At 43.5% G+C, this 15,960-nt stretch overlaps 1 protein-coding gene across 2 annotated transcripts in view; it reads left to right on the top strand.

The window, feature by feature from the left end:
- The first annotated feature begins 2,551 nt into the window (after positions 1-2,551).
- CERS5 (ceramide synthase 5) overlaps positions 2,552-15,960 on the top strand; it is a 34,851-nt gene continuing 21,442 nt past the window's right edge. Inside the window, exon 1 of one of the 2 annotated variants that reach the window (XM_034412428.3) lies at positions 2,552-2,964. In XM_034412428.3, the coding sequence (XP_034268319.2) occupies positions 2,798-2,964 (167 nt within the window). In that variant the 5' untranslated portion in view covers positions 2,552-2,797. The remainder of the gene's footprint in view (positions 2,965-15,960) is intronic. The other variant, XM_034412429.3, reaches the window with a different exon arrangement.

Genomic DNA, 15,960 nt, shown 5'->3' with positions numbered 1-15,960 from the left:
ACACCATCTTTGTTTTTCTGTTACTAATACACTGAGAAGTTCTTTAAATTTACTAGTCTCAAACAAAATCCTGCAAAACCTTATAAAGGCATTTTAAAAAATGGATTACTGCAGTCAGCAGACCACAAACTGAAGTCTAACAAAACTTAATGCAGCTTGAGTAAGATGAGGTCTAAGATGAAAACCATATTTTTCAGCTTAGCATTTCCTCACTAGTGATCTTAACATATTTCATTCTTTGCTGTACTGATACCAACATCTTGTCCGATGCTTACCCAGATTCCTTGTTATCCTGGATAACAAAATATATTAACTTAACTGATAACATGGAATGTTTTTGAGAGATGATTGTGAACCTGTGTTACAAGGTCTCCCCCAGGAATCCCTCAAGGACTGAATAAGGTTTGTGTGGCCACATGAGCACTTTCCCCAAAAGAAGGGTGGATGCAAGGAAGTTTATTCACCATTGATTTGTGTCAACTTAAAGAAAAACAAAAATTACTAGAGTAGTTAAGTATGTAAAGCATATATTTGTTTAAATCAAGGACTGGGAATGAGATCTGGTCTGTACTGTGTTCAAGGGGGAAATCTTGAAATTGCCAGTCTTTTTTCCTAACATTGATATGTTAGGGTCATGCTAATGAAAGACAAAAACAAATTTGGAGAGTTCTTGTGCACGCCTGGCATCATGTTGGTATGAGACTGCATTTGCAAGAATTGTAGTTGGATGCTGAATCCAGGCCTGCATAATCTCTCCAGAGGTAGGAGATCACGGAGTTTATCTATGATTGTGACAATCTGGACAGCTGCTCCTTGTGGGTAAAACCACAGCATCTGCCTGTTTTGCAGTTGTCTTCTGAATTGAGAGGCTAGAAGTTGGAACTCTATTGTTCACACTGATAAAGCAGCCTTTTATTGACATTTAAGTTTGATTGACTCTTCATTTCTTGATCAATTTTTGTATTATTATTTTTTTATTGTACTGGAAAAATTAAGACCCTTCAGACTGACAAGGTTTTGTTGCATTCATCAGGTAAGTCTTAAGAGGAAGATGATGCAAATTTGAATTTAAAAGTTTTGGAAATATATTTTTGGATATGTAACATAAGGGTGCCTAGAATATGAATTTTGGAAAGTTAACAGCAGAATCTGGAAGAGTCCAGATGGATTTGAAATTATAGCTTTGAATTAATTAGAAGAATTCCCCCCCCCCCAAATCACATGGTGATTGTTTGCAGTATTTTTATAATAAGGAAAATTGACACCAGAGGCAGATTGACACCAGAGGGAGCTAGAAGATAAAGAATTAAATGGAAATCTGTAATAAATTTTTGAACATTGGACTGCCAACGTGGTTAACTAGATACATTTCTTGATAAGATGGACAGCACATGTAATGAAGTTACGGAACACCAAGTTGTAATGGATATTTAAATTATTTTGAATATTAAACTTAATGAGAAGGATAGAGACATTACAAATGGCACTGATGGATATCTTATTCCCTAAAGGAATTATAAAACTATTATAACAGGAAATCAACTACACAAAGGAGTTTGGGTAAGGTTTTGAAGGATTTCAAGTATTAGTGGCAAACAAAAAGACAAACTATTCAATTGGATATACCAAAGGCATCTGCAAAACTTCTGAAACATTTCTGTCTTAAAAGACTGGCATTATAAACAAAAAAAAAAACAGAAGAAACTTACTTCCAACTTACAAATATTTGTCCTAAAATTTGAATTAAACCACACATTGTAAGAAAAAGGAAAAAGAGATGACTCACACAACTCTTAATAAAGAGAGAGGAGTAGTGTAGAATTTTTAATAAAAGCAGATGTGAGTATCCCATCTGCACATTTCTGTTCGATAGGGAAGGACAAACTAAATATTTAAAAAAAGGTGTGTGCCTATTCATAGATAAATAACTCATCAGGCTTTTTGTTCTACAATCTATGGGCAGTGTGGATTCCGATAGAAGAGAATAGTTGTAGCCGGGGGTTGAACTGTGGGGTTCTTGGTGCTCTTGGATGTTAATCCTAAACTCCTAAAGGACCTCAGCGTGGACCGGATGACACGCCGAAGCAGCCACGCGGTTGGCTCAAGTCGTGCCCATAGACGTTTCTTCGCATCTGAGAGGATAAATCGGTGTGTGTCATGCAATTCAGTCCCGGTCCTTCTCCTTTCCAAGAGTTTTCATGAATGAAGAAGTGAGGGAACCGCTTATCAAATTGGGTGGAACAGCTAAAAGGCAGAAACTAAGTCATGCAACTCCCACGGACAGTTTTCCCGCTGTCTTCCTGCGAGATGTTTTTTTTTTTTTTCTTTTTCCCCCCCGAGTTGCAACTTCGGAATTCAGTCGAGGTCGGCCAACCCCACCGCCCATCGCGGGCTACGCGCCAACACACACACACACACACACACCGTCGCCTCAGATGGTCAGCGGAGCCCCATCCCTTAGCTCCTCAGCCTGGCTTTTTTCCCGCCTCCCCCCCCCCCCCCATATCAGCCTCAAAATTCCTCCCGCCCGCCGACTTAGCGTCAACGAGGCGCATGCGCCCTGCTCTTCCTAACGGTACCGAAGGGGTGAAGAAAGGGGCGTCGGCTTTGACCTCTTCTCTCGGGGAAACTAGATGGGCGGGGATTGCCCAGGCCCCACCCCCTCGCTCGCGACCTCTTTTTTTTTTTTTCCTCGCGCCGGCGGCGGCAGTCGAGACATTCTGGTGGTGGCGGCGGCCGCTGCTGGAAAGAACAAGAGCCCGGGCGGGCGCCGAGTGTTGGGGGGGTGGGTGGGAAAATGGCGGTCGTGGCAGCCTGGCTGTGGAACGAGCGCTTCTGGCTTCCGGTCAACGTGACTTGGGCCGATTTGGACCGACAGAACCCCGAGGGATACCGCGCCGGTCACCTTGTGGCGGCGCTCCCGCTAGCCGCCGGCCTTTTGGTCTTAAGGCACTTCTTCGAGAGGTAACGATAGGCGGGGGAGGTGGCCGGCGCAAGGCCGGGTGTGGGATGAGGAGCTGGGGTGGCCGTGGCCGACCGACCCCGCCCCACGCGGGGCTGAAGGTTTGGGTCGCGGGGGGGGGACAAGCTTCCGCCTGACAGACCGCCCCTCACGGTTCCGGTTAAGTGGGTGGTGAGGGGGGGCGGTAGCGGTGTCTGACTCTTGACTTCCTTCTCTTGACTTGTCAGAGAGGTTCGGGGCGAGGCTGTTTTTTTTTCTCCCTTCCTTCCTTCCCGGGACTGCGGAGCGAGCACTCGTCCCTCCTCCTGGCTTGTTCAGTGGATTCGCTCGAGTCGGCCACGGTTGCAGCCTGTGCCTGGGTCTGCGGTGGCAAAGCATCCGGGCGAGTCCTCCGAATGACAAGCTCCCCCTAATAAATTTCGATGAATGGTCGTAAACACGCGATCGTCGGAAACGTGCTGCCGGATTCCCTTCTGGTAGTGTCGGCCGAGTTGCTCAGCCCGCTCTGCAAAGACGAACCTGGCTTCGTTTATTTAGTTTCGCTACCCCCCAAAAGGAAACCAAAGGGGGGAAGGTTCGCATCTAGCTGGCGGTTTTTTTTTTAAAAAAAATCTTACACTGCACCCATCCTGGAAGGTGAAGTTGGGCTGAGAGAAAGAGGGCTTGGAGATGACCTTAGACCTTCATTGGGGTGGGGGGGTGGGGGTGGGAATTTGAACTCGAGTGCCGCCCCCCCCAGTCGAACTTTGCAACTGAATCTGTCTCTAGACTTCTTGCTGTTTGCCTCAACATTCATTATTGATAAAGGTGAAGTCAGGTTTTTTTTTTTAAAAAAAAAAAAAAGTTTTAGATACTTTGCAGACCAGAAGATGTGCACTTTTTTTTTTTTCTTTCTTCATTGAGTTTTTCAGTGTTTTAAGATTAGATATGTGCTGAAAAATCAGGGTGGAAAGGAAAGGATTAAACAGGATAGATACAGAAAACAGGAATGTAAAGATGGTGGGGAGGAGAGAGAGAGCCCTCTAATTTATGAAATGATTTGTTAAAGCCCAAGTTTAATTAAAACTGTGCAGGCCATAGATACATTTTTGTGAGGGCGTTGATGCGCTGTTTTTGGTTAAGTGTTCTTGTAATTAATTCTTCAAGAGAAGGCAGTGCATGTTGGTCTCAAGATATGATACATATCTGGGCCAAGACTGTCATGGGCCTCGATGACCCACTTTGTGGCTGCTAGGAAGCAATGCAGAACTCATAATTGGACTCATTCTCTTTTCTTCTATGTCTGAATGTTTGGTTTATGAGATCTGAGACACTGCCGTACCTTTATGTTCTTTCTTGTGTTACATTTTCTGATGTAGGAATTAATTAATTTTAGGAATTAATTTTTGTTGAAAATGCCCTGTTCCCAAAATACGCATGGAATAAAATGTGTTCATAACTATTTGAAATAGTGGTTTACATGAGAACATTTATTGTTCAAATAGTGATCTGATATAATGGTTCATAAACAATACCTATAAGTTGGACTGTTAACTGTAGTTTAAACTGGATTGGCAATCCCTTCATTTTCTGGTCTGGGACTGAACATGCGTTTTTCTCATGTAAAGTATTTCTGTTTTATGTTATTTTTATTAGTGTAAATCAAGCTGTACTTTTAGAAATAGAGTAATAAATATACAGACAGTCCTTGACTTACAATTTGTTTAGTGACCCTTCAAAGTTACAATGGCACTGAAAAAAATAACATGATCTTTTTTCACCCTACTGTTGCAGCATCCCCATGGTCATGTGATCAAAATTCAGACACTTGGCATCTGACTTGTTTTTATGACGGTTGCAGTATCCCATGTCTTTCTGACAAGGAAAGTCAATGGGGAAGCCAGATTCACTTAAGAACCATGTTACTAACATGGCTGTTACTACTGCAGTTACTACTGCAGTAATTCATTTAACAAATGCAGCAAGAAAGGTCATAAAATGGGGCAAAATTCATTTTACAAATGTTTCACTTAGCAACAGAAATGTTGGGCTCAATTGTGGTCATAAGTCAAGGACTACCTGTATTGTAATAACACTTTAATAATACAGCTGTTTCAGCTTTTACAGCGCTCCCATGTGACCCCCCTCCTGCGCGAGCTGCACTGGCTCCCAGTGGTCTTCCGGGTGCGCTTCAAGGTTTTGGTTACCACCTTTAGAGCGCTCCATGGCTCAGGACCAGGGTACTTACGAGACCGCCTTCTGCCACCAGTAGCCTCTCACCAACCAGTTCGCTCCCATAGAGAGGGGCTCCTCAGGGTGCCGTCGGCCAAACAATGTCGACTGGCGGCCCCCAGGGGGAGAGCCTTCTCTGTGGGGGCACCTGCCATCTGGAACGAGCTCCCACCAGAGATACGGAGGATCCAAGACTTACGCATCTTCCGCCGCGCCCTAAAAACGTTTTTATTCCAACAGGCTGGTCTGGCCTAACTCTCCCTTTTAAATTGGGTTTTAAATGTTTTTTAGATAAATTGGATGTCTTAAATTTGTTTTTTGAGCCTAAATTATTTAATTTGTTTTTAATAGTTTTTTAACTTTTGTATGTCTTTGTATTTTATCTTGGCTGTTCACCGCCCTGAGTCCTTCGGGAGTAGGGCGGTATACAAATATGATAAAATAAATAAATAAATAAATAAATAAATTATATGTAGAAAATTTTACGTCTTATTTTTATTCATATCAAACATTTAATATGTATATATAGAAAATTGGCATGCCAAGAGAAAGCTTAGAATTCTATTTTGTAGTTTTCTGTTTCCAGTGATTTTTTTCCCACTCACAAGAAAGATCTATGGCAGTGGTTCTCAACTTTTCTAATGCCGCGACCCTTTAATACAGTTCCTCATGTTGTGGTGACCCCCAAGCAGGGGTGGGTTCTAAATTTTTTTACTACCAGTTCTGTGGGCATGGCTTATTTTGTGGGCGTGGCTTGGAGGTCATGTGACTGGGTGGGCGTGGCTAGCTGGTCATGTGACCGGGTGGCCATGGCTATGTGTAAAGGGACTACTCAGAGGGCTGAAAAAAGTCATTTCTGAGAGGTCCTCGCACTTTTGACTGGTCCTCACACTTATGACCATCCTTACATTTATGCCCATGCAGCATTCTTAACAGCCATGTCACTCATTTCACAACTGCTTCTCTTCACCATAGTGATAAGATAGGGCAAAAAACGTAAAATGCGAGGACAGTCGTAAATTCGAGGACTGGTCAAAAGTGTGAGGACCAGTCAAAAATAACTTTTTCAGCCCTCTGAGTAGTCCATATGCATAAAAGGATACAGCAATAGAGAGGGATGAAGGAAGGGAAGGGAAATTAGAGTAGGAGTGAGGGTAAGAGAGGGAGGAAGAGAAGAGGAGAAGGAGAAAGGAAGAGGAAGTAGGGAGGAGAAGAAGAGGGTGGGGGGAAGAGAAAGTAAGAAGGAAAGAAAAGAGAGAGGTGGTAGGTTTGAGGAGAAAGATTGCTGTACAATAAAAAAGATGAAAGGGAAGAAAGCCAACCCCAAACAAATATAAAGATATTAAGATAAAGAATGACTTGTTAAACTTTAAAGAATAAAAGAGAACAAATATGAATAAATAGCAATAATTAGAAACACACATATAAATATACAATGTATTTTCTTTGAACAGACTATTTGGCTGGTTCACCCAATTTAAACAGTGTTTAGTCATTTCAATTAAATTTACAATTTCTATATTTCCTTTTTGCCATATTTATTCCTCATCTGTTTTTTTAAAAAAACCAATATTACCCTTCATCCTCATCTCTTATCTTAATCAAATTCAATTTTTCCCTTCTATTCTATATTATACCCCTTCATATTGTCATCTATTTTTATATCCATCCTCACATTGGTTAATTATGTAATTATGTAATACAGTTGTTTAATACAAATTCAACATTTTAATATAAATCAATTAGTTATATAACTATCTTTCTTTTTATATTAATCAATATGAACATGAATATTCCAATTATTTCCATGCAATCCAATTTCTTAAAATCAATTAATTATATTTACCAATAATAAACCAAATAATTTCCCCCATATATTCCTCGAAACCACAACCATTTCTGCTTTCAATACAATATACAATTAATAGTATTTCAATTATTACAATTCCCTAGTTAAATAGAACTTTTTTTCTTTTGTGTTTTAAAGTCTTGAACCTCCTCTTTTGCCCTAAATTTCCCATTGTTTGCAGTTTTGCACCTACCTTTTTTGGTGAGGAAAAAGAAAAAGAAATCTCTCTCTGCCTCATTTTGTCACATTGCAGCAGACCCTGCTTTACTTTCAGTTTCGCTTTTTCAGCATAGCTAGGGGGGAAAAAAATCTGCTCCAGCTCTTTTTGCAGCTAGCAACACAGAACAGACCCCTGCGCAAAACAGCTGAGAGCAAATCAGCTGAGAGTCGGGAGGCTGATCTAATCAACTTGTGGTAATTAACCTATGCTGAAGCTGAAAGGGGCTGTTTTTTCTATTTTTGCAGGCATCGGTCTACTCATTTGTTTTCTTTTAACACTGATCAGCTGTAGGGCGGCCCTTTGAAGACCCGTGGCAAGAATTTAAACAGTTTTTTTCCCTCTAGCCATCAGCTGGGACTCAGGAGGCAGCAATAGATTGGGAGTGGGCGGGAACAACGAACGGCGATCCGGCAGAGGGTGAGGGTGAGTGAAGGCATGGGGGGGGCGAGAGAGGGCTTTGGCGACCCCTGTGAAATGGCCGTTTGACCCCCAAAGGGGTCGCGACCCCCAGGTTGAGAACCGCTGATCTATGGCATGAGTGGCAACTCCCAGCAATCCTAGCCACTTCCTGGCAAATAATGACTCCTGGGAGTCGTAGTTTAGCAACAGCCAAAGGGCTATAGAGATTCCTCTGTGATGCACACACTGTGAGGAGTACTGAAAATTTTGAAACCAGTTTTCTTTTGAAAAGTACATTTATTACTAAAATTTTATAGTTATTTGTATCCAACTGAATTTTTCAAATATGAACTTATATTTATCCTGAAACTGATTTCAATACATTTTAGGAAAGGCTTTTATCAGGTAACAATGTAAAACGGAGATACTATACTTAAATCAACTAATACCTAACAACTTTGCTGAGCTGTATTGTTTCCTTCCATTGTTTTCAGTCATCAAACTGAAATCTTGGGAAAGCAACTTCAGCATTTTGGTTGGAATAGAAGGGTGTGGAAACATGTAGTGAATGGTTTTGGTGTACAGTAGAATTTAGTATTTTCTTTAATTGTTTTTAGCTTATGATTTGAATTTTTTCTCACTATTTCTTATTATACCTTTTCTGCATTTACGTAGTGTTGCTTATATTGAAAGGGAATAATATGATAGGTAATGCATGTAGTGGCACTGGCAATTTGTTTCACAGTTTTTATTTATTTATTTATTTATTTTATTGAATTTCTATACCGCCCTACTCCCGAAGGACTCAGGGCGGTGCACAGCCATGAAGTAAAACACATAAATATACAAAATTTAAAATCAAATAAAAATGAATTAAATAAATTTGGCTGAATTAATACTAATTAAAAACCCATAATTTTAAAATACATTTAAAAATTTAAAATTTACAATTGAAAGGGAGAAGATTTAGGCGAGGCCAGCTTGATGAAATAAAAGCGTCTTCAGCTCGCGGCGGAAGGTGCGCAGATCCGGAATCCTCCGTATCTCTGGGGGGAGCTCATTCCAGATCGTCGGGGCCCCCACAGAGAAGGCTCTCCCCCTGGGGGCCGACAGCCGACATTGTTTGGCCGACGGCACCTGGAGGAGCCCCTCTCTGTGGGAGCGTACTGGTCGGTGGGAGGCTGTTAATGGTAGTAGGCGGTCCCGTAAGTAACCAGGTCCTAAGCCATGGAGTGCTTTAAAGGTGGTAACCAGCACCTTGAAGCGCACCCGGAAGACCACCGGGAGCCAGTGCAGTTCGCGCAGGAGAGGTGTTACATGGGAGCTCCATGTTGCTCCCATAACCACCCGCGCGGCCGCACTCTGCGCCAGTTGGAGCCTCCGGGTGCACCTCAAGGGGAGCCCCATGTAGAGAGCGTTACAATAGTCCAGACGAGAGGTGACGAGGGCATGAGTGACTGTGCGTAACGAGTCCCGATCTAGAAAGGGACGCAACTGGCGAATCAGGCGAACCTGATGAAAAATCCTCCCGGTCACGGCCGTCAGGTGTTCTTCTAAAGACAGCCGTGAGTCCAGGAGGACGCCCAAGTTGCGAGCCCTTTCCGTGGGGGCCAGTGATTCGCCCCCAATAGCCAGAGATGGCGTCAGCTGACTATATCGGGACGTCGGAAACCACAGCCACTCGGTCTTGGATGGGTTGAGTCTGAGCCCGTTTCTCCCCATCCAGATCCGTACGGCCTCCAGGCACTGGGACATCACTTCAAGGGCATCGTTGGGGTGGTCCGGGGTGGAGATGTACAGCTGGGTGTCATCAGCGTACAGATGGTACTTCACCCCGAAACCACGGATGATCTCGCCCAGCGGCTTTACATAAATGTTGAACAGAAGGGGCGAGAGAACCGATCCCTGTGGCACCCCGCATATAAGGGGCCTCGGGGTCGATCTCTGCCCCCCTGTCAACACAGACTGCGACCGGTCAGAGAGAAAGGAGGAGAACCACCATAAAACGGTGCCTCCCACCCCCAACCCTTCCAGCCGGTGCAGAATGATACCATGGTCGATGGTATCAAAAGCCGCTGAGAGGTCTAACAGGACCAGGACAGAGGAACAACCCCTGTCCCGAGCCCTCCAGAGATCATCAACCAACGCGACCAATGCCGTTTCCGTGCTGTACCCAGGCCTGAAGCCCGACTGGAACGGATCTAGATACGACGCTTCATCCAGGTACTGGGGTAGCTGTCGCGCAACCACACTCTCAACAACCTTCACAACGAAGCAAAGGTTGGAGACTGGACGATAATTAGCCAATATTGCCGGGTCCAGGGAAGGCTTCTTGAGGAGAGGCCTTACCACCGCCTCTTTCAGGGCGGTGGGAAAGACACCCTCACCCAACGAAGCATTTATAATCCCCTGGAGCCAGCCTCGCGTCACCTCCCGGGAAGCCAGCACTAACCAGGAGGGACACGGGTCCAACAAACATGTGGTCGCGTTCAATCTACCCAGAATCCTGTCCACGTCATCTGGGGTCACAGGATCAAACTCATCCCAGATAACAGTCTCAAGACCTGTCTCCGTCACACTCGCTGGATCTATCCCGTCAGAGTACAGACTTGCCCGAATCTGAGTGATTTTGTCATACAGATACTGAACAAAATCCTCGGCTCTTCCCTCCAAGGGGTCCTCCCGCGCTTCCTGATGGAGCAGGGAGCGGGTCACCCTAAACAGGGTGGCCGGGCGATTATCTGATGACGCAATAAGAGCAGTAAAATGAGTACATTTTGCTGCTTTTATTGCCACTAGGTAACTCCTAATATGGGATCTTACCAGTGTTCGGTTAGATTCAGAAAGACTAGCCCTCCAACAGCTCTCTAGGCGTCTTTTCCGGCGCTTCATCTCCCTCAGCTCCTCGGTGAACCAAGGAGCCAGGCGAGATCGGCGCCGGGTCAGAGGCCGCAAAGGCACGACTCGATCCAGGGCTCCAGCAGCCGCCCTATCCCAGGCGGCCACTAGGTCCCCAGATGAGGCGTGAGCCAGAACCTCCGGGATTGGCCCAAGCTCCCTCTGGAACCTATCAGGTTCCATCAGGCGCCTGGGGCGGTACCATCTTACCGGTTCCGCCTCCCTGCAGCGGGGTGCCGCGGTTCGAAGGTCAAGGCGAAGGAGCGAGTGATCTGACCATGACAAGGGTTCGATGACTATATCCCCTATCTCAAGATCACTCAACCACTGTCCAGAGACAAAAACCAAGTCCAGTGTGTTTCCCCCAATGTGCGTAGGGCCATGAATTAGTTGGGTCAGGTCCATGGCCGTCATGGAAGCCATGAACTCTCGAGCCACCTCAGACGCCTCACCCACGGATGGCAGGTTGAAATCCCCCATGACCATAAGTCTGGGGGTATCAACCGCCACCGCGGCAATAACGTTGAGTAGCTCGGGCAGGGCTGCCGCCACGTGGCAGGGAGCCAGGTACGTGATCAGCAAACCCCTCTGAACCCCATGGCCCCACTTCACAAAGAGGGACTCACAACCAGCTGTCTGAGGTACAGTGGTCTCCCTCGGCCTAAGGCCTTCTCTAATAATAACCGCTACTCCCCCGCCCCTCCCCTGTGGCCTTGGCTGATGGAATGCGTGGAAACCTGGTGGGCACATTTCTACCAGAGGGACCCCTCCCTCTGGGCCCAACCAGGTCTCCGTAATACCCGCCAGGTCCGCTCCCCCCTCGTAAACAAGATCACAGATGAGGGGGGTTTTATTTACTACAGACCTGGCGTTGCACAACATCAGGCGAAGGCCCGGGCCCTGAAGGTCTGTACTACCTGGAGAACGGGTGGAGCTTTGGGGGCCGGAGCACTCTACCGCTTGAAGACAGCGGGCGCGTGCTCCCTTAACATGATATGGCCCCCTGCTCCCGCCATATCTACCTCTCCCACACACAGTACCGATGGTAAAAACACCATCTGGACCAGCTCGACCCCCTCCGGATTCCCCACCACCCCCGCCGAACGTCCTGGCCAAGCCCGACTCTCCCCCTAGTGGGTTATCCCCCAAACCCACAACCCTAATTCCAATCCCACCCCCCTCCCCCCTCCCCGAACCCCTTAAAAGTTTAGACAAGGACAATTTTAAAAAACCCCGCAACCCCCTCTTTGCGGCATGCCACCTCTCGGGACTCCAGAGCCCGTCATCGAGGTAGGCCCTCGATAGAATGGAGGGCCAAGCCTGCGAGAGGGGGGAGTCTCGCAGACCAAGAAGCTCCGCTGCTGAGTACATTGAGTACTCCGCTGCTGAGTACATTGATCATCATAATGGGTAATAAGACCATATCCTGAGGGTATATATAAAGGACCAGGGAGAAGACAAAGGAATGGGGAATCTCAGAGACATATTTACAGGACCAAGTCCCTTTTAGAAAGGCAGTTACATTTTCTGTGTTGGGAAAATGTTTTGCTGTTATGAAACTTCATTTTTTGAGGTTTTATCAATCTACTGGTAAATTAACTCAGAGTGACAAAAGATATTTCCCCCCTCTTAGGACAATGGAGATTTGTTATTTTATTATGACACATACTCAGTATTTTTGATGTAAGAAAAAAATTTCACCGCAATATTTTCTAAAGCTTCAGGAAGATCCCTTAATGCACAAACATAATTATAAATGTAGGGGAATGCTACAAAAGTTGCAATTTTTTTATTCTTCATGTCTCATGACCTCCTCTTGCTTCCTATTTTCCTGACAACTCTGTGAGATGGATTGAGGGGGGGGGAGACAGAGACAAAGAGAGAGAGACGAGAGAGAGAGAGAGAGAGACAGAGATCATCAAACTTCTTGATTTTATTTAGAGCTAATTGGAAGTTCTCTACTGAGATAGAATATTATGTCTTTATTAAAATCTGTTTGGTGGAAAGTGTTAAGATTAGTTTTCTATTTCCATTTTGTTTAAACAGAAGAAAAAATAGCAAATATATTACATGCTATCAAATTCCTCATTAAATTAGAACTTGTACACTAAGGAAGAATACAAAATGTTAATTGTTCTTAACTTATTATGGAGAACAGGGAGGTAATGCGTTGCCCAACTGGGAGCAAAACACTAAATCTGCATGTTGACCTTAACTTCCTTAGGAAATTAGGAAACCTCCATTTCTGTGCGGTTAATACAGATGATTCACTATTGGTGCCATGAATTTTATTGCTATTATAGTATGGGTTTTTTTAAAAAAAGTTCAGTTAGGATATTCAATTATTGATCAGCCTTCAGTTCAACCTATAATGTTAAAAGTTTAATTTTGATTGTAAAAAAATAAATTTTTATAACAGTTGTCAAAGTCTGGAATACCTTACCCGATTCAGTTGTCTCAGCTAACTGCCTTTCACAGTTTTAATTCTCTTAACTTGTGTGGACCTCGCATTTAATTTAAAAATTTAAAGAGATTCCTAAGAGGATGTGCGTAAGTGCACTAAAGTGCCTATTGTCCCTGTCACATTGTATATTTTTCATTTTGCTCATTTGAATTTGTAATTTTTGTTGACGAATAATAAAGATCAAAACAAAACACACAAACACACACGCTAATTTAATGCACCAATTACAGGTAGTCCTTGACTTACAATGGTTTGTTTAATGATCATTCAAAGTTACCACAGTGTTGAAAAAGGGACTTATGATTGTTTTTTACACTTATGACTATTGTGGCATCCCTTGGTCACATGATCAAAATTCAGATGCTTGACAGTTGCAGTGTCCCAGGATCATGTGATCACCTATTGCAACCTTCGGGCAAGCAAAGTCAATATTTGGGAAAGCCAGATTCACTTAACAACCGTGTTACTAACTTAACAGCTGCAATGATTCATTTAATAACTGTGGCAAGAAGGGTTCTAAAATGGGGAAAACTCACTTAGCAAATGTCTCACTTAGCAACAGAAATTTGGGGCTCGACTATGGTCGTAAATCGAGGATTACCTGAAATAGATTTTTAAAAGTCCCAAACTGCAAGGCATGCCAAGATTTATACCAGGTGCAAAAAAGAAAAGAAAGCAAATGCCATGAAAACCTCTTCAAGGAAAAAAATTCTGAAGACAGAACATTATTAAAAAGGCCCTGATTCCTCTCTCTGAATGGTCTCTGTTTTTCTCTCTTTTATCCTCTCCTCCCACACATTCACACAAAGGGAAAGATGCCCTTGAGAGAATCCCTGCCTTGGAAATTACACTGAATATTCATTTAGTCTTTTTGATAACATACCGTCTCAGAATAAGATGCATTTGAAGCAGCTCCTCAGAGTGGAATCTCATTTGTAGAACATGTTCTTAGGCCTTTACATATCAGAACCAGCATTTTAAACTTTATTGATTTATAGGTATACACATAGAATAAATGAATAAATCTCAGAAACATACTGCAAACTGCTCGGAACCCCATAATAATAGATGTTTTAAATATCATGACATATTCAGTGCAATTCCCAGTTGCCAGATAATTGTCAAAGAGAGAGAGAACCTTATGAACAAACCTGCTGCAGTGGTCTCTGTGACATATTTCTGCTGTATGTGTTATTGTAGTTAGCAATAACTGATGTTGTTAAACTCAGCTTGTGAAAGTTACTCTGTCTTGCTAAGGATTCTGAAAAAGAACAGTTACTATTTTCTCTTGACTGATTGCAGAAGGCTTTATGAGGCTAGGTACTATACATACACTGTGTACAAATGTTAATTTATAGGCAGTGAGTGATATAACTTATTTGTTTCCATTCTCAAAGGAGAGCTAAAGGTGGTAATTTGTCTGGACTTTCTACTAGAAGCTTCAGGTTTAGGGTTGTATAACTTTTAATACTATACAGTGATTATCACTACTGACCACTAGGAGATATTAGACAACAGGTTTTGTTCTTTTTTGTAACTTGTGAGGCATAAAATATCTGTTTTCTTTCATATTGCAGAGCCGCGCGGCAATAGGAATGTGCAATGGGAAGAAAAGCACTTTCAGGCGGCAGCGCTGCAATCCCCACCCCAAATCCAAAATGGTTCCCAGTTCCCCCGCTGCACATTGCAGGGGAACTGGCCGCCCACTGCCTGAAACGCGGCTCTGAAAATTGGATTGGGGAATCCAGGCAGCAGTTGCTGGAAAGGAGGGGCATTTTACTTTAGGAGCTCCCGTTCGTCTCGGCTTGGCTCCTGGGCACGGAGAAGGTTTAGGCAGCGGCAACGGCAGCTCCTCACATTGCTGGGGTGTGAAGTCATCGCGAACATTGTCTGCCCTGAGCTACCCGCTAGGCGGACAGAGGGGCGACCAGCCGCAAATCGTGGCACCTGCCTTGTTCCCCAAAGCTGCTGGGCGGATTCCCCCCCCCCAGACCGTCCCGAAGAGGTTTGTTCCTCAGGCTGTGCCCCGACCCAGATCCCCGCCGCCTGGAACTGCCCAAAAATGGCCAAAGGGTGGGGGCCGGTGGGTTGGCAAGGCTACATTCGGCGTATAAGACGCACCCAGATTTTCATCCCCTTTTTGGGAGTAAAAAGGTGTGTTTTATACACCGAAAAATACAGTATGTTTAGAAGAGGAACAACTTTTACTGGGGAAGACTGAGACTAATCTGAAAGTGGATTTAAAAATGACAGGTAACAAGAATGATATGGAAAAGGATGCTACATTGGATAGACAAATGAAACCAGTTGATATCTTAATAATTAAAATAACAAACCAAAAAAGTGACTTGGATAACTTTCCTATATTGGGATTACAAAAGAAACTTATTAAAGGTTTGAAGAATTTTATGAGAAGGAACAAAACATGAAAAAAAAAGTTCTAGAACACTATTTGAAAGCTTTAAGGGTCAAAAATTTAAAAAGTAAAAAAGGAATATAAATTTGGCTTATTTGATCAAAGTTAAAAATAGACATTTCATTATTTTTCTATTTTTCTATTTTGTAATTTTATCTTTTCAATTGCAATTTTTAATAATATTGCTATTAAAAAAGATGTTCTCCTTCATAGATTGGCTTTTATTCTTTAAGCTTTTCACTGCTCTTTTTTTGAGGATTTCATCAGCCGCAACCAGCCACAATTTTCTTGGCTCTCCCTTCTCCTTTCCCACGTATATTTGTTTGGAATTCAGTCCATTGTCTCCATTTAATCAATATATTTCTTCATATTTTGTCACTTTTTATATAATCCATTTTCATTCATTGCCCATTCATATTCTTGTTTTAACTCACACACTGCTTAAATACCCTATTATCCACTGCAATCAGTTTATCAGGGAAGATGGAGAATTCATAAATCAGTCATAGGCATGGCTTGTGAAGGGGATAACAACACCAAG

This window comes from Pantherophis guttatus, chromosome 2 (genome assembly GCF_059756535.1).
Source record: "Pantherophis guttatus breed Tessera chromosome 2, ASM5975653v1, whole genome shotgun sequence".
In the NCBI taxonomy this organism is placed as follows: domain Eukaryota; kingdom Metazoa; phylum Chordata; class Lepidosauria; order Squamata; family Colubridae; genus Pantherophis; species Pantherophis guttatus.
This window is presented reverse-complemented; position numbering and strand designations above follow the sequence as displayed.